The sequence below is a fragment of the Taudactylus pleione genome, unplaced genomic scaffold, assembly GCF_031769625.1.
Source record: "Taudactylus pleione unplaced genomic scaffold, aTauple2 ptg000969l, whole genome shotgun sequence".
NCBI classification, from domain to species: domain Eukaryota; kingdom Metazoa; phylum Chordata; class Amphibia; order Anura; family Myobatrachidae; genus Taudactylus; species Taudactylus pleione.
In genome coordinates this window covers 3,584,815-3,604,488 of record NW_028285370.1, presented here as the reverse complement: position 1 = coordinate 3,604,488, position 19,674 = coordinate 3,584,815, and the positions used below count along the sequence as shown (strand labels likewise).

General features: G+C 46.4%; 1 protein-coding gene across 1 annotated transcript; it reads left to right on the top strand.

The window, feature by feature from the left end:
- The first annotated feature begins 1,828 nt into the window (after positions 1-1,828).
- On the top strand, positions 1,829-14,032 carry LOC148454897 (EF-hand calcium-binding domain-containing protein 12-like). The gene is made up of 6 exons (XM_088460645.1): positions 1,829-1,893; positions 8,885-9,296; positions 11,944-12,159; positions 12,424-12,580; positions 13,039-13,292; positions 13,787-14,032. Exons 1-6 carry the CDS (start codon positions 1,829-1,831, stop codon positions 14,030-14,032), a joined length of 1,350 nt encoding a protein of 449 aa, XP_088316771.1.
- Positions 14,033-19,674: the final 5,642 nt, after the last annotated feature.

The following is a 19,674-nucleotide window of genomic DNA, read 5'->3' as shown; positions in this document are numbered from 1 at the left end:
GTGTGTGTGAGGGGGGAGCGCTATGTGAGAATTTTTATGCTGTATGTATTTAAATATACATTATTTATGGAGCCCCTTTGCGGTATTTTCATGGGGCCCTGTGGAGTCACAGGCAATAACAAAGGGGGAGGAGGAGGCAGTCCCCTCCCATCATTACCCCCAGGCAGGGGGTGATTGACTGTTTAAGCCATCGGGAAGATTCCCTGTGGGCCGATATGCTCTTGGGGCCGTCACGTCTGTTGGCCGGTAACTCTTTAAAAAAAATTTTTATCATGTTGTCCCAGCCCCGCCCCCCACAGACAGCCCATGCACCACCTGACTAAGTGCAGGGCTGTCTGTGGAAGAACAGGGAACCTATTTTTTGTATGTCGGGCATTAGATGCCAGTGTCAGAGCCAGAGCCACGCTGAGAGCCCGCCTTGTGCTGCTGCCTGGTACTGTGTTGCATGTGTAATGACATACATGTGTCATGTGAGCGCTGTGCCCACCCTCTCCCTGACGCCGACTGCCGTCACCCTCTCCCTGATGCCGACTGCCGTCACCCTCTCCCTGATGCCGACTGCCGTCTCCCTGACGCCGACTGCCGTCACCCTCTCCCTGACGCCGACTGCCGTCATCCACTGCTGTTACCCTCTCCCTGTCACCCACTGATGTCACTCCCTCCCCGTCACCCACTGATGTCACTCTCTCCCTGCTGTCACCCTCTCCCTGTCACCTATTGCTGTCACCCTTCCCTGTCGTCACCCAGTGCTGTCATCCTCTCCCCGTCACCCAGTGCTGTTACCTTCTCCCTGAATATGTATCTTTGGGTATAAATGTATCTTAGCACCCAGGGTGGTCCTGCTGTATAAGGACTTCATACATATTCATGTGGGAGCCTATGTGTGTGTTTAATTATTTTCATGTGGGGCCTGTTTTTTTTGCGAGCATAAAAGCATAATTATTTTCACGTGGGGGCTAATGTGTTTTTTTTTTTTTCTTTATGGGTATTCAATTAGCCACAGGATTTCCCCCGTGACATATTATCGTCAAAAATCCCCGATGCGCGGGGAAATGCTGTTCAATTACATATCCTTTTTCTCGTATCAGAAAATTGGGATTATTTCAACAGGGGGCGCCGAAATCTATATCCGCTTACCAAAAAAATTAGGCTCGGGCCGGCCCTGGCTATTCTCATTATCTATTATTATTTGGTCATTTTCAGGAGTGGTCTATGTCTGCCATCTAGTCCACGCTCAGCCAATAGTGGCACTGCAAGTTCCAGCATAACCTTCCAGCTACACAATTTCTCTGTTCCTTGGGCTTAATCCAAAATTACACGCAATGTCGATGTTGGACGCAGTAGGCGATTTTGCATGTGCGGCTATGCCGTAGCGACCGTCACCGACAGGATTTAAAATTTAATTGATGCGTAATAGCTAATTTGGTTGTTACATTTTAAAAAATTGGTTTACAACATGGGTACAAGTGAGCCGTAAGTGTCTGTGATGTGTGCCTGGCGTAAATCAGGCGCATAGGCTCCTGTCCAAGACCCACACTTAAAATAGTCATCGGCGTCGCTTTGTATGTGTTGCAATTTGTGATTTTTTTTAGTGAACCTAATTTGCGTTTGCAATCAAATTATAGTCTAATGTTGTTTTGTGAAGCAGAACCGCTAAAACAATGATCCTGGACATGTTCATATTTTTCCATTCCAGGACCAGCCCTAGTGTAAGCTCCAGAGATCTGTCACCCATGGAAATAGCAGAATAAGTAGGAAAACTTGTGGCACAGCTGCAGTGCATGTAACGTATGGAATCTGCTCCAATGACATTATCCGGGATGAAACTATGCTGAATGTGACATTGGCTACAGAAGTCTCGTTCCAGGACTTTCATCCACCAATGGATAATCACTTGACGGCAGGGCCGGACTGACCATTGGGCACTTCTGGCAAATGCCAGAAGGGCCGATGGCTGCGTGGGCCGGTCTGTCCGTCTACTTGGATACAGTACTATTGAAATTGTCTCTCCCAAAATGGCCGCCGCCTCATAGGAGACAATCGTAGCACATTGAAATTTAAGATGTCTTCATTTGCCATGTTCTGCTGCCGGACGCTAGAGGACCAGCTGTACCTCTAGTAACAGGGAGCAGCTAGTTCGGCAAAAGCCTGGGGAAGACCTGCATGCTGCCTCCCCTACCATTCAGGTAAGTGTTTTGTTATTTTTTCATTACGTGTGTGTCTACTGAGGGAGGCACTACTGTGGGGGGATTACTACTAGGGGGACTACTACTACTATTACAAAGGGGGGGGACAACTACTAGGGGCACTACAAGGGGGGGGACTACTACATGGGGCACTTTAAGGGGAGGAGACTACTACTAGGGGCACTGCATAGGGGGGAGACTACCACTGGGGTCACTACCATTGGGATCACTGTACCACTACTGGGGGCTCTATATAAAGGGCAATACTGGGGGGGACTGCATTGGGGGACCACTACTGGGGGCTCTATATAAAGGGCAATACTGGGGGTACTGTGTAGGGGGGGACTACAACTGGGGCCACTATTTAAAGGGCACTGCATAAGGGGTACCACTACTGGGGTCACTGCATGGGGGGTACTATATAAGGGGCTTGCAACTGGGGGCACATGGGGCACTGCACAGGGGAGACCACTACTGGGGGCACTGTATAAGGGGCACTGCATAGGGGGGATCACTACTGGGAGGGCTGCATAAGGGGGACCTCTCCTGGGGCACAAGGGGCACTGCATAGGGGGGACCACTACTGGGGGCACTGAATTGGGAGGACCACTACAGGGGGTGCTGTATAAGGGGTACTGCATAGGGGGTGTTGAATTTGTAAATAAACCTTTTAATACATTTCTGCCTATAAACCTCTAAGATTCACCTGCCTAGAACCTCTAAGACCACAAGATGTCGCTAATTAGCGCTGTGTTTGGTTATACCATTAATGAAATACTGAGACAGTTGAATAGTGGTCCAACGGGCTAAAGATTATTATTCAGGTAAAAGTACAGATGTTACAACGCTATGATCTAATAATGAGCGCAAATAAATTGTACAAACAATAGGTCATAAGGTACAGTTAATATACATGAAATGGTTAATAAAGATCAAAATACAAGGAGCAATATGAGACAGGGAGACAGAGAACAGAGAACAGAGAGAGAGAGAGAAAGAGAGACACATTAAAATATAATGAGAGAGATATCAATGTCTGCTGAGAGCACATGTTCAAGATGGCTGGTGATGGTGTGTGTGTGTGTGTGGGGGGGGGGGTTGGGAATGCTTCCTGCCCTATTGTCCAAACCGCATGGTCTACAGACAAACTCCATTATGAAGCTACCTGCCCTATTGTCCAAACCGCATGGTCTACAAACAAACTCCATTATGAAGCTACCTCATTGAAATCTCCCATAATGCCATAGTTAATTAAATATGCAAGTTGAATATCATATGCCAACACATCAGGCAAACACTGCACCATTTAATATTCCAACATCTACAACACAAGCTGATTCCAATATACAACAATACCATCCTACAACAGACATCATCCAGTACCCACTAGACTGTGGGGAGGGGGAAGGGCTGAAGCACATGCTCTTCCTTTGTTTGCAAGCCTCATGATCCCTTGGCAAACTCCAATTTGAAAACTCACATTGAAAACTCCCATAATGCACTCCATTTTGAAAGTAAGAAAACTTGCATAATGTTGTAACTTCTGTAAATCATATATCCATTAATGATCATAATTATAATAAAGACAATATACCTATCTGACCCATACAACACCATAACTGGGTAGAATTATAATTTCATTTGATCATCCCACATGGAAGTAGCCATCTCTAATAAACTGCAGACAATATACCTATCTGACCCATACGGCAATTACTTATGACCATTCAAAGCTGTTATTAATTCAACTTCCATAATATATATCACTGATACCACCCTATGATTACATTCATGAGTATACAACACATACCAAGCCTATCTCTCCCAAGCAGAGATATTGTTCAAGCACATGGGAAGGTTCTAACACAGAGCACATGGGAAGGCCCTAACACAGAGCACATGGCAAGGCTCTAACACAGCTCACCAGAGGATCTCAATCAACCAGCATCAATCATTTACAAATATTACAAAAACTCCATAATCAATCCCTTTCCTGCATGCTGATAACAGACTATTGTACCCTACAGTGTAGATGAAAGTACAGATTAGATAACATATCATCCACTGTATGCTAACACAGACTCATGAATATCCTTAGAAAACTATAAACCACAAACCATGCTAAGCTAATAACAGGTTAACACCAAAAATAGCTACAGACACCCAAATAGGCTAAATATTGCACAATTTATACTTAGCTATAACCCAGGGGAACTGAGACCCATTTTCCGTTGTCTTGTGAGAGAGGGAACCTCTCTCTCTTCCAAAATCTGCAAGTGTGTGTGCTGGCTTGTGTGTTCTCAGAATGTGCATGCTATGTTCCCACCCCCTTTCACCTGTGAGGTCATCAGAAAGGGAGTATCCTTTTGGTTTCCGGAAACTACTGCTAATTAGGTTCTAGTCCCAGTTAGCTATCTCTATTGATTAGACTGGAATAACCAGTCCTTTGGACAAAAATGTAAACAAGCCTACACAATGTCATTGTCTTTTGGTAAGGGTTAGAAATCTGTTACAGGGCATTTATTGGACAATTTCAAATGGATACAAAAGGTCTCCAACCTCCCTTTGCATCCCCCACATGCAAATCTAAGCTACTTATGGCTTACAACATTTCAAATAGTTATTCTCTCTAACATTCATCTTTCATAGCCGCATGTTCTGATCTTCATATTGATGTCACCTGAACGCTGTGGAAACAGAGTAGATCAGTACTTTTCCAAACACAGTCCAATTGTCATTTACTAAGCCATAGTTACAGAAAACATTCATTTCTTTATATACTGACATTGCATTTAAACCAAGTAATAATTATCCTTTTTGCGTTACGGGACCATTGCTTTTAAATGTATGTATGCGGGGAAAACACCACTGCTTTGCTGTTGCTCAAATATAAGTCTGTGGTGATTTTAATGTGTTGGAAAGTTATTTTATGTATTCTGAACACTGTCGGTATGTGTTTGGGGAAGATTGTTAAAAAGTTGTTCGTGCTACTTTTAGCAACTTTGCACTGTGGTTTGTGTACTATGTATTTTTGACAAAATGGCGCTTGTGTAGTCTTGCTGCCATTCACAAGATGGCGTCGTGCAGGTTTTCCTGATTGCAAACAGATTCTGTCTTACCCAATTATCCAGTTTCGACAGGGGGACCACTACTGGGGGGCACTGCATAGGGAGGGACTACTACTGTAGCTTTCCCGCTAGGCTGTTTTAGCGGGACGCGGTGCCCTGCCCTCCAGAAGGAGGGCAAAGAGTGCCCTGCCCTCACAGCCTGCGGGTGCCGTCTTCACCCACGGGTCACAGTGTCCTGCAGGTGGGAAAATATGCCCGGCATCTATTCTCCCTGTCGGCAGCGCTTTCGAGCTGCTGGACATGTCCGTAAGTGCCGGGCACGCCCCCAAGAGTGATGAAAATGGGATGTGTCTTATAGACATGCCCCCTTTTCAATAGCCACACCCTCTTATCGGGCGCGTGCACGGCAGTGTCCTTTCTAGCTGCGGCGCCCTGCCTGCCGCCGGAGCTAGAGTGAACACTATACTGGGGGCACTATATAAGGGGCACTACTGGGAGACTGTATAATGGGGACCACTCCTGGGGCACTGCACTGCACAGGGGGGGGGCATCTACTGGGGGCACAGTATAAGGGGGATCACTACTGGGGGCCTGCATAAGAGTGACAACTACTGGGGGCATTGCATACTGGGGGTACTGTATAATGGGCACTACTGGGGGGACTGCATTAAGGTGCATATGGAATGGAAAGGACTGTTCCCAGAGTGACAAGAAAGGGGTATGCGTAATGATTATGGCTTTTTCCATGAGACCATGGCCCCTTAATTTGTTTGGGCATGCGCAATAATATGCTTGCTCTCCAGCTCCATTATGCCCCCTGTTCCCCTCTCCCCTCCCACCTGTGCCCCCTGTTCCCCTCTCCCCATGTCTGTGCATGTTCTGCTCTCCGTGTACTTTGCCCTCCCACCTCTGTGTCTCCTGTCCCCCTATCCCCATGTCTGCACCCCTTCTGCTCTCCCGTGTACTCTGCCCTTCCACCTGTGCCCCCTAGTCCTCTCTCCCCATGTCTGGACCCCTTCTGCTCTCCTGTGTACTTCCTGTGCCCCCTGTTCCCCTCTCCCCATGTCTGTGCATGTTCTGCTCTCCTGTGTACTTTGCCCTCCCACCTCTGTGTCTCCTGTTCCCCTCTCCCCATGTCTGTACCCCTTCTGCTCTCCCGTGTACTCTGCCCTTCCACCTGTGCCCCCTAGTCCTCTCTCCTCATGTCTGTACCCCTTCTGCTCTCCTGTGTACTCTGCCCTTCCACATGTGCCCCCTAGTCCTCTCTCCTCATGTCTGTACCCATTCTGCTCTCCTGTGTACTTCCCCTCCCACCTGTGCTCCCTGTTCTCCTCATGTCTGTACCCCTTCTGCTGTTCTGTGCTTTTTTATGCGCTACACGTAGTGAGGCATAAATTGTCATAGGACCCAGACACTATGGAGTAGGCCCCCAATTTTTTTAAAGTGAGGTGTCCCTGGGACCCACACTTTTTTCATTTAGCGCGATCACTGGGTGTAAGTGGCATTACTGTGTGTAACTTGAATGAGGGGCACTACTCTGCAGTGTAATGTGACAAAGGGGTACTATGGTATGGAATAATTTGAATTGGGGGTACTATTGTGTGCTCACGCCCCTTCCCAGCGAACACACTGTTTTTTTCGACGAGCGCCTACGGCGCGCATACTACCAGATTCTTTTGTGATGGGGGACACCAATGCTCTTTATGTCTACAGGGCATCAAAATGTGTAGTAACAGCTCTGCTTGGTGAACACAGATGTGTCCTCCTCTGCTCAGTACCCCTGCCCTAAAAAATTCCTACAGTGAACACTATCTAATCCTCTACAACTACTAGGCTAGGCCTTGGTCAGTTGGGAAAATGCCTTCCCTTTACTTTGTGTGTGACATATACCAATGTAGCACCAGCTTTACCTAACAGAACAAACCAAATACCAAATGTTTAAATATGGCACATGTACAGTGGCGTAACTAGGGCAGGGCGAGCGGGGTTCGTGCCCTGGGCGCCGTTGGGTCCGGCGGCGCGGGGGGGCACCGCCGGCCACGGTACCGGCCCGCCCGCCCTAGTTAGCCAGTGTAGCACCGACCGCAATGAGTGCGGTCAGCGCTACACATTTGCACAGGACCGGCGCTAGGCTTCCAGCGCCGGTCCTGTGCTGTACGACTGAGCCCGTTCCCTCCCCCTGAGCGCTTGCCCAATAGCACCAGGAGGCGGGCTCAGGCTGTGCATAACACACGCATCGCCGCCAGCGCTGGCGGCGATGCGTGTGTTAAACAGCAGCCAATGAGAGTCAGATAGACTCTCATTGACTGCTGCAGCACCCACTGCAAGAGCCGGACTTCCGTCCGGCTCCTGCAGTGGGTAATGGGACTGACGTCATGACGTCAGTCCCATAGTGCTGAGCGCGCCAGCCCGGGCGGACTGGAGGGCGGGAGCGGCATCGCGGACAGGAGCAGCGTGGAATCAGGTAAGTATATTTTTATATATATTTATTTATTTTTAAACCTATATGCACAACGGGGGAGGGGTTGGCTACTACTGGGGGGGACATCTTCTGGGGGGACATCTACTGGGGGTGCCATTGGGAGGACCTCAACTGGGGGGGGCTACTCTACTGGGGACTACTACTTGGGGGGAGGACTACCACTGGGGGCATTCTAAAAGGGGCCTAGTATTACTAGAGGCACTGCACTCGGGGGACCACTAATGGGGGCAATAATAGGAAGGGCCACTACAGGGACCACTGGATAGGGGGGGGGGTCACTACTGGGAGCCTGCATCAGGGGGACCACTACTGGGGGCACTGCATGGGAGGGGGGGGCACTATATAAGGGGCTTACTGCTAGGAGCACTGCGGGGACCACTACAGGGGGCACTAGATAGGGGGATCACTACAGGGTGCCTGCATAAGGGGACCACTACTGGGAAAACTGCATGGGGGGGACTACTGCTGGGGGCACTATATAAAAGGGCACTGCATAAGGGGATACTGCTACTGGGCGCACTGCATTGTGGGGACTGCTACTGGGGGCACTGCAAAAGGGGGAACACTACATGGGGCACTGCATTTGGGGGGGCCACTACTGGGGGTACTGAGTAAGGGGAACTATTTGGGGGCTGTATAAGAGGGACCACTACTGGGGATACTGTATAAGGGGCACTACTATGGGCCTGCATGAGAGGGACCACAACTGCATACTGGGGGTACTACTGGGGTTAAGGTGCATATGGATAGGAATGTTCAGTTTGAAAATAAAGGGGTGTCATGTTGCCACGCCCCATTTTTAAGTGACCACGCCCATTTTTTTGATGCGTGCGCCTTTGGCGCGCGCACATGGGGGGGGGGGCTCCTTTTTCAAATTTGCCCTGGGCTCCAAATACCCTAGTTACGCCACTGCACATGTATGAATCCCCTGCAGGATGTGCTCTTTTGTGTGTATTTTTTTTTACAGAGAATGATGTACACTTTTATGTTCTAATATTAATTATATGCGTAAGCGCATAGACTAAGATGTGGGAGGAGTCAGGATTAGTAAGGGGAGGAGTCTATGCCAGGAGCCAGATTGCTGACACTGAGGTGGGCCTGTGTGCTTTAAAATGCCAGGGCCTATTTTTAGTCCCAGTCCGGCCCTGCTTGACGGGGTACAAGCAGAGAGATCTGTCCCAGACTCGTTTCTTCAAGGTGGCCTGCAGGACGTTTGGACCTCCAAAGTCAAGGACACAACGCATCATTGCTCCCCCCATGGAAAAACTGCAATCTGGGTCAGTAGAGGTTACGGAACCATCGGTTGTGGCTTCTGGCAGCATTATTAAGTCGGAATCTGAAAGGATGGCTGAGATCAGAGAGACTAGTAACATCGGTAAGAGCATTTCTGACTGGTTACTGGAAAGACAGAAGTTCAGGACCCAATTGGACAGTATGGGGGACATAGACAAATGGCTGCGTGGAAAACTGGACCTGACAGACCTAGAAACCCGGGTACAGGACAGGATGGATGAGAGAAGTCTCAAAAGCCGAATGCCCCTAGAAACCACTGAAGAAACGGTGGGTTCAGCACTTAGAAATCACAATTTTCAGCAACTTTAGTCCTATCGACAGCCAAAGGGCAAACTTATCCTTCAGCACCGGTGCAGCTTAAGGTGGGACTTTACCAGAAATGTGAAACACTTATCCTTAAACTCTCAGCAACTGCCCATTCAAATCTTTATAGTGTTACATGGGTATTTTATACTGACTTATATGAATCTTCTCCACCACTCAGTGGGAGCTGCCATGTTGGTTTTGCTAAGTGTGTTTTACATACTGAGAGCTAAGACCATGTTATTGTTACAGAAGGACAATATTCTTATTTATTAATAGGAGGTGTAAACAGGTAGAGGATGGTAAAACATATGTTAATTTATTTATTGACCCAAATCAGTCATTAAAAATGTGGGGCATACTTTCAATATGGTAAAGGGCAGTAAGCAACTTCTGAATAGCATACGCTACAATTCAACCACACACGCTTTAGCACTATATCCATTTCTGTGCATTGGAGTTCTACCTACACTGCTTCATCTTCTCCTGGCATCATTGCAGTTAAATTGGGGTCTAAGGAGCTGATTCAGACCCGCTCGCTAAGAAGCATTCGCTCGTTGCTGGTGATGGTTCGCAATGTGCGCAAACTAGTCTGATTGATTTGGAAGCGTACACTCGCCGAGCATAGACAGCCCAGCAGAGTGAGACATCTCTGGAATGACACCTATATGTACATAATTATTTTATGTCCACATTAAATACGTTGGAAAAACCGGATGTAAATTAAATACATTAAAAAAAGTATCATTTACATAAAATACATTGATATAGCCACTTCCGCATAAAGGGGGTCATTCAGACCCGCTCACGAGCAACGGTCGCTCGCAAGCGGGTCGATGTTGTGCGAATGCGCATGTGCACTACGGAGGGAGCTCCATCATGCGCATGTGCGAGACCCGGCGAGCGAAGAGATATACGTCATTCGGGGTCTTGCACCAAAGGGGGCCTGCTGTCGATGGTGACTGACAGCACGCCCGTTTGGTGGGTGTGTCGGGGGCGTGGCTGCCAGACGGAGGCGTTCCCATGGGAACGCCTACCGTCTGAGTCCGGCCCCACTGACATCAGTAATGATGTCAGTGAGAGTGACTTTGGCTCTGATAGAGCCAAAATCACTCCTGGGCTTGCGGCAGCGAGACCCTACCGCAGGGTCTCGTCGCAAACCCGATGGTCGCGATGGTCAAAGACCATCGCGACCATCATCATGGACGCTCGCATAAGCTGTGGGTGGTAACCCACAGCTATGCGAGCGTCCAAAAGGCCGCTCCACATTTAAATAGGACGGCCCTGATTCAGAGCTAGCGCTCTGGTCAGAGTGTTCAGCTCTGAATCAGGCCCAAAGTTCCACCATTACCCATTGTGTAGTTCAGATGGGTAAGACTTCACCTGCGTCTCTCAGCCCCAAACCCACCCACTGCGTCTCTAAATCCCAAACCCAACCCCTGCATCTCTCAGCCCCAAACCCAGCCCCTGTATCTCTCAATCCCAAACCCAGCCCCTGCATCTCTCAGCTACAACCTCAGTCCCTGGGTCTCTCAGCCCCAAACCCATCTACTGCATCTCTCAGCTCCAGACCCAGCCCCTGCGACTCTCATCTCCAAACCCTGCCCCGGTTTTTCACATCCCTCAGCCCCTGTGTCTCACAAACCCCAGCCTCTGTGCCTCACAGGCCCCAACTCCTGGGCCTCCCAGCTCTCAGCCCCTGGGCCTTACAGCTCATATCTCCCAGCCCTTGGGCCTCACAGCAACAGCGTCTTAATTTCCAGTCCCTCCCCCATCATCTTCGTCTCCAGCTTTGCCCCCTCCCATACCGTGGCTCCCCCCCAGCCAACACTTACCTGCTGTCTCCTGTGCTGTTCCTCTTCCTCGGCAGCTTGGTCCTGGCTCCAGTCCTCCCTGCAACCAGCAGTGTGACGTTGCGCACCAGCATCAAAGTAAACTTTTTTGATCCAGGCCTCCCAGTCACTAGGCTTCACCTCCCTCTGACAGCTTGCACCGTGAGCCAATCATAGTTTGCAGACCGGCAGCCAATCAGGAGTGGCCGCCGGTCCTCGAGCTGTGTTTGGCCCGCGGCCGGCATTAAATCTGAAAATCAGCCTGCTGTCTCTGTCTGGTTGCCGGTCCTTGATCTGCTGCTGGGCTCCCCTCTATCAGGGCCCGGGACTAGTGTCTGATGGTGACCCTGCCGGGAGACACTGGAGGCGGGTAATGGTGGCTATGGGACCCTGCACCACTGCGGGCCCCGGTGCAAGGCACCGGCTGCACCACCAGTAGTTCCGCCGTTGACTTTGGGTCATATATTAAATGCTAACTCACCTGGTGGCACCCCAGGATCCTCCAGTATGACAATACAAGGATCAGCATTCCCTCCAGAAATTATATTTGGCACCCCCTTCATACTGATACACACCCCTAGTAGAGGCAGCATTTCAGTTTACTGATTAAATCTCTGCTTAAATAATGAAGGGTTTTCAGGGAACTTGCATTGGCTGGACTAAGAATGCATCTGCTCTGGTTTGAAACATCTTTTCACTATTCCCAGATACTTGTGATATCTGATATACCTCAACCAGATGATCCCTGTTACCAGATAACTATAGTATTGTGCTTCCAGCCATATAAAACTGAGGCAGGCGGTTTCTGCATGATGAGGAGCTCGCAGTCCCATGTGATCACACCCACCATCCAGCAGTCTAAACCAGAAGCCCTGGCTATCCTGGAAGGTTACCTGAATCAGCGCCGGCTGTGCCTGGTGGACCTCTATAACCAGACAGACAAGAGCAAGAGGAAGCAAATCTCCAGCCATGACCAGAAGACTGTGAGAAAAGAGGTGAAGATTTAAGAATGGTGGTTGGGTTGTTTGGTCAAAGGATAACTCTCTCCTAAGTTCTTATTTTCTCTTATTTATTACTTGTAGATAAATACATACTATACTTAAAAAATCTTTCTAATATAGCTATCTTATAGAAAAAGTGTATCCAGTGGTGCTGGCCCTCATGTAATAGGCTCCTCAGTTCCTGCATTCAACCTTGGATAGTTGAGATGTTTATTGAACTAACTGCTGGACTGTAACGCAAGTCCTGCTCTTTCCTAGGCTAATAGTCCCATCAGTGACTTGCAGTTTGATGACCTGGTGATCTCACTCAGCAATAAGCAGCCAAATCAAATCAACTACAAGGAGCTGTCAGTGGGACATTATTCCTGGAGGAAGAACATGGAAGACTGTAAGAATGGTGTAACCGTCAGCCCAGGTAGACTAACATGGTCATCTCCTACACACCCTCACCTCGGGGATCCTTCCTTTGCAGAATAGTTGCCCATGGTCTTATTACTGACCAAATATTGGTTTTCTATCTAATGAATGAGAGACAAAGCTGAGAGCATGATAAGTGTGGTAGCTACGTCATACATCTATACATCACGGCTGTTAGTTTTTAGGTGGTGTTAATGGGAAATTTTCAATGAAATGAGTGGATAGTGATAACATGGCAGAAGACACGGGGTGACCATACTTACACTGTCCATGGCATGGACCATTATGCCTGGTGGTAACATCATCCTTTGTGGGTACAGAGAACAGATTGCTCCTTCACTACAGAAAAGCATAAGTACTGTTTTTGTTTGGGTATAACGTGAGTTGCGATGCTGCGTGTTTTGTGTCTCCGTTGGCCATGATCATGTTAAACATAAGTTTCCTCTGTCCTTGCAGCTGCAGTGAGGTATTTCCAGCCTCCCAGCGACCACAACACTGGGGGAGGCGATTCTCAGCCTGTGGTGACCCTCTCTGGGATGCTGGATGGCCTAGGAAGCATAAGAACAGAATCTTGGCCAGTTCACAGTGTGCAAAGCGGGGAGAGCGGGTCACAGATTCTGCAGGTGCCCCCGGTCAGTTTGGAGGAAGGAAGACGCCTCAGCTATGAGGACATTGGGAAGAACTACAGAGAGAGGAAGCGCAGAGTAAAGGTGAGGACACCAAAGATGGAGAGATGAAGGCATGGCCACCACTCCCGCTGTTACTGAACTAGAAGTCTCAGTATCCTTTGCCAGAGAGTTATACTTCATACTGGAGTAGCAGTCATCACTGTCAGTGGCACTTGCCCTTACCCTCTACTGGGTGCAGGAGATGCGTCTGAAATTGGCATCTACTGTGCATTCACACAACTCATAATAGAATGTAACGCAGCAAACCCATGACACGCCCACAAAATGTGCATCCATATTGTTGCTGTCCATTTAGTATCCATACTCAAAATGGCATACCACTATGAATAGTGCGTATATTCACATAGATGCATGTGCAACCCACAACGCATGTGCGGTCTGCAAAAAATCACTAGATGCGGCCGCCTACGAACCTGTGCGTGATTCAGGATCAGGCCCTTAGCGTCAGGCTTAGGGAACCTGGTGACAGCACGGTATAAGCATTCGGTATTCACACTGGCTTCCATCCCCCCCAGAGTAACACTCGGCTTCTGGACTGGTTAGAGCAGTGCCGTTTGGTGTGCACTGGCAATGCTGCCGTGGATGCCCATTCCCTGCCTTCTACACTGGGAGGGGAGACAGCAGAGCTGGTGGAACAGTTCCGGAGACAGGGGCTGCAGCAGTATTACAAGATCCTGAGACTGTGCCAGGCCTATGAGGTTCCTCTCACTGAGAAGCTGCTGGAACGAGGTGAGGAACCAATTTTATTATCTGTGCTCTAGAGACATTCATCTTGAATTGGGGATATTCCTGGTGCCAGGGTCCAATTCAGCTTTAGACAGGGAAGGCTGAGAGGTGCCTAAATAGGGGATGGGATGCAGCATCTGATTGTAGCTGAGGGGAGGATGTAATGTATATAGTAGGGACACTATATTCTGTAACATAACTGGGAAAGCTATATAATGTACTACGTAAATAGGGGAATCACTTTTTTTATTTTTGTCAATCAAATACTAAAATATTATAGTATCCATGCAAACATATCTATCACTCAATGTACAGAAATAATTAAATTGAGACAAAAATAACTTTAACAGTCCATTTAACTATGAATTAAAGACAGACTTTTCATATTTGCAAATTAATTTGAAAGTGCACCAGTATACATGGTCATCTGTATGATATAGCAGTGATTCCCAACCTCGGTCCTCAAGGAACACTAACAGTCCTGGTTTTGGTGATATCCATGCTAAAGCACAGATGGTTTAATCAAAATAAGGTACTAATTAAGTAGCTTGTGCTCAAGTATGGCTATCCTTAAAACCTGGATGGTTAGTGTGCCTTGAGGACCGTGGTTGGGAACCCCTGTGTTATAGGGTAACACGGTAATCCAGTCACCACCCATTATATAACAGCGTGTGTTATCATGAGCAAATAAATTACTTTTACAAACTGCAATAGATCCCAGCAGCTCTAGGCGCCCCTGTATGCTGCGCAGGCTCTGGGCTGGTTATTTAATTACCCCCTCATTGCAGTCACTGGAACACAAGTACGAACCACTTAGTGGACATAGGAATGTTTCTAGATCAGATTTCAAAGTTCAGAAGTAGAAACTGTTCTGTATCTACTAATCAGACCTCACTGGTGGTGAACGTGGAACCATTCTAATCAGACCTCACTGGAGGTGAGCGTGAAACCATACTAATCAGACCTCACTGGAGGTGAGCGTGGAACCATACTAATCAGACCTCACAGGAGGTGAGCGTGGAACCATACTAATCAGACCTCACAGGAGGTGAGCGTGGAACCATTCTAATCAAACCTCACTGGAGGTGAGTGTGAAACCATACTAATCAGATCTCACTGGAGGTGAGCGTGGAATCATACTAATCAGACCATGTATTCTATACATTTTTATATTACTGCCATGCTTTAGTATGTAAACACAGACCACTGTGCAAATATCCAACAGGAAGCATGCTAATACATCTGTCACTGACCTTGTTATCTGGGAGATCGATAGCAAGGCCAGGACAGAACATATTACAGTGCTCTTTTTTAAGAAATAAGTAGAGCAAGGATGTATGGTTTTTTTTTGGAAGAACTGAATAGAGCAAGATTATCTTACTTTAATGATTTATATTTATTACCATACTGAACAATGTGATGTAGAACTGAACAGCTGGAGACAAACATCCTATAAATGTCTTTTTTTATGTAAACAAAAGAAACTGCTAGAAAAATTAAAGATTTCTGTCAGACTTGTAATATGGACCCAATTAATTGGGTTTATGTACAACTCCTATAGAGCGAGATCTTCACACGTCCATGCTACAAACTATGCATGTGCAGAGCAAGTGCCCCCTAAGCTGCTGCACGATTGCCATGGTTCGCACGTTAGGGCATCAGCCCCGTTTTCTCGGAGTGACGAGGCCAGTGCCTGAGTATCCTAATTTAGAGAAGTTGTTATAATTAGTTATTATGGCCATTTCCGTCTTTGCAAAATGCCTTGTAAGTGTTCATTTCCCGGCAAGTGTGTTCAAATCGATAAACATTTTAAATGTATTGTGTTTCTGTGTGAGGGCAAACATCAATCCTTTACTGAGTATTGATACTTCAGATTGTGATAAGTAGTGGGATGACAAGCTGAATATATCTTTGTTTTTAGGATCTACCCCCTTGTTTGCCTCATCTTCTGAACTTTTGCTTCTCAAAAAGAGATATCCTATTGGATGGCATCCATGCCCTCACATCTTCATTCACAGATAAGCTATTTTATTCTGTATGATATAGCTTGTATGCTGTATGTATTGTTCTCACTTTTGAAACGTACATATATGCTATGGAGACATCTTTTATTGATATATGAGGCATCTCATAAGTGAAGTATTCTCTTCTGGGAGGAGTACCAAACCTGCAAATTTAAACTCCTGCAGTTACGCTTTTGAACAAGTGTACATTTGGTATGCATATTATCAAATTATTTCCAACCATAATATTACACTATCTGTCACGATCCTGAAGGCCGACCCTCCAGATACACCAATCTGAGAATCGCCGCCCATGACTTTTACAGGTTACCCTCAGCATGTGTGGTTAACTAAACCTGGTAAATGCCACCAGCAGAAGAACATAATGTTAAAGCATAAAGTAAGCTTATACTCTTACCTGCACACACATTTATCAATACTTAGAAAAGTAGGTAACATGAGTCATATGAAGACTTGGGTCATAAAAACAAAGATCCAGAACTAGAATTAATGTTTAATTGAAGAATGTCTTCAAAGCTTATGTACAAAAGTTTACAAAGAATATAATAATGTTAAAAAAAATCACAGTTACTCACACTCTCCAGAAAATAAAATAATAAATGGGGAAACAAACCATTCGGGACATGGCGGATTAAATGGTTCTGGGACGAGGCCTTCCCAGTGACGAACTCGGGATCATCTGTATCCTTCGATAGCCTCATGCAGGATGAACCAATGGGTCAGGGTTGGCTGACATATTTAGGCCTGCTTTTTCCAGGCACCCCCCTCACCCCCTCCGTGGGGATGATTTTACCCTTTTCAGCTCAGAGTGGATTGTTTAGCTGGCTGAAGCTCACGGTTTCCTGGCCACCTGAGCAGGGGTTCTTTAATTACACACTCAGCTATATTTGAAGTTTGAGGAACAGGCCTCAGTCAATAAACATGCCCAGTGACTAGGTGAGGAGATTCACACCCCTGGAGACCGAATGTCTCCCTGGTCCATCCATTCTTTTGATCACTGTCCCCAAACAGAACACAGGGCTCTTAATGACTGTTTTAGGAAGACAGACCTTCTTACATCCTCGCTTGTCCAGCTTCAAAGGGGACTAGTCAAGAGGGGTTTTGTCACCTTTCCACACACCAGACCTCATGCTGATTAGAGTACACAGACTCTAGAATAACACTATACAAAGGATTGTTACATACAACTGTACAAGAGGGAAATATACATGTTATTACCAATACAAATTAATTTGGAATTATGCCCATTCTGAAATGAAATTAGCTTTTCTGCTACACTATCAGGCCCTTGTTCTGTCTCCATTTGATTCTACAAATTCTGCTGACTCACCAACGGTTTACTGCAGAACTGAGCTGCCACCCACCTTTTTCAGTGCAGTATTTTTGCCTGTGGTACGGCTTGCCCTGTGCTCCAGGCAGTTTCTGATAGTCAGAGGGGAGGCTGACCTTGTTGCTGCCTCACCTCTCACCTCTCCCTGTCATACTCCAATGAAAATAGCAGCTCAACTCTCATTAGCAAGTGGTAGGTGAAGAAGATGCTGGGTATAAATGACACAGGAGCATTATGGCACTGGCAGTGCGCTGTCAGAACCATCTGGATAGGTCGCCTGATCATCAGAGTTGTCCATCAGAGCTATCACATCTCTCACTGAGAAGGGCGTGACCCTGTTTTTTTTCAGTGCAGTATTATTGTCTGCGGCACAGCCCCCCCCCATGCTTCAGGCAGTTTCTGATTGTCAGAGGGGAGGATAACCTATCAATACCTCACCGCATGTCTCTCCCTGTCATACTCCAATGAAAATAGCAGAGTTTTCCACTGTTACAGAAGGACTATAATCTTCCCTTATATTAAGAATAAAGATATTAGTGTGAAGTTAATTGAGCTATTAACCTTGCAATGTTTATAAGTGATAACATATTGATCGGCAATAATTATATATATTATAAATATATCTGAACTAGAAATAATAAGTAACAAGTGTAAAATAAATAAAAGCTTGCATATAGAAAATGCACGATTATAGGAATATATATGTGTCTAACTTATCGAAGATGTCAGAATGCCAAGAGGTCGCATTATATAACATGTTGTTTCTTATTTTGTGCCGAGTGTAATCTATAGGCTCACAGATGCTTCCTGAGATGGCGGATCATAGAGGACTATGCTAAAATATACTGTCCACCTTGCTATATGAAGATCGCGGGCTAGAGATATTAAGGTCCATCTGTCACCAGTGAATGCGCTCTCTGATAACTTGGAGAAAGTCCACATAAAGGTGGCAGCAGCACAGATTAACACCATCCCCCTTTAATAACGTTCACTGATGAATTGATTTCCAGAACACTGCAGGGATCCATCAACCAACCCATAACTGATGGGAGGATGCCTGGAACCGTGCCAACCATTTATATTTAAAATGTCTGATTAAAAGCAACAGTCTTTAATTAGAACTCATTTGAATATGTAATTGATAGGCACAAAAGTACAGGATAAATAGCAGCACTGAAGTGTAACCAGTGGGTTAAATAATTAATTTCTACATAGGTATATAAGTTGTAATACACAACTGTGCTAGGCCCCATTGAGGTTTGAAAAGAGTTTGTATTCATGTAGTTCTAGTCTATGCCTAGACTGGTCAGATTCACCTTTGGGGTCAGACAAGACATATATTGGGGGGCCTATACTTGTACCTGTCATTATCAGAAATGTATAATAAGCCCTTAAGACCTTATATGGTGTTAGTTGTAGAAAGTTAGCCACATTGCAATAGAATAACCATTGTAAGATGTGCAGAGATGCTAAGCATTATGGGTTACTGAAAGTGATGTCCATATTCTTTAGACAAAGAGGGGCTTTGAGATAGTGTAACTCCAGACATTCTAGGACACGCCATAACTGTATTTCTTTGTCCTGAATATATCTTAGTGCTTACTGAGCATGTGCAAGAGATAAGAATGGTCCATGCTATGTTGGACCAATCAGTGCTTGATAGCCAGTATGTAACTAATATGGGCTTAATATCTGGAAAGCCAAACACCCAGACTATGGTATATAAATCAAGACCTAGACAAAGGCTCTTTGGCTCGTGCATGGACCTGAGACTGCAGTAGAGTGTCTGCAATGTAAATTGAAAGACCTGGGCTTTGTGAAACAAGGGCTCCCCAGATTAACATGAACTACATCTTATGTTGAAGATAATGAATCACCGGTGTTATCTGAACACATAGACAAAAGTATACTGTATACTTTGTATGTTTGTTACTTATAAATAAAGTGTGTTAATTTGTACTCACTCAGTTGGTTATGTGGTATAACCATTCACTTCGATCAGAACGAAACACGCCGTTATGCACTGAAGCCATGTGAATGGAGCCTTTGGATTGAAGCCTTAGGCATGCCTAATATCAATATTACTGATTTGTAATCCCCTGCTATAATATGATATAAAAGAAGAATTTTCTCTTTACTTGGTTTGGAAAGCAAAAGATATTTAATTGCTCTAATTCCACTGATGTGAATATGGGGACAAGAGTTAGAGACACTGCATGGATCCACACAGTTCTCTGTTCCTGCAGGATGTGTACGACAGGTAGGTAGCAGATCATGAGGCATCTTGTCTCCACCTGGGCCCCCAGGTTCTGGGTTTAGCACC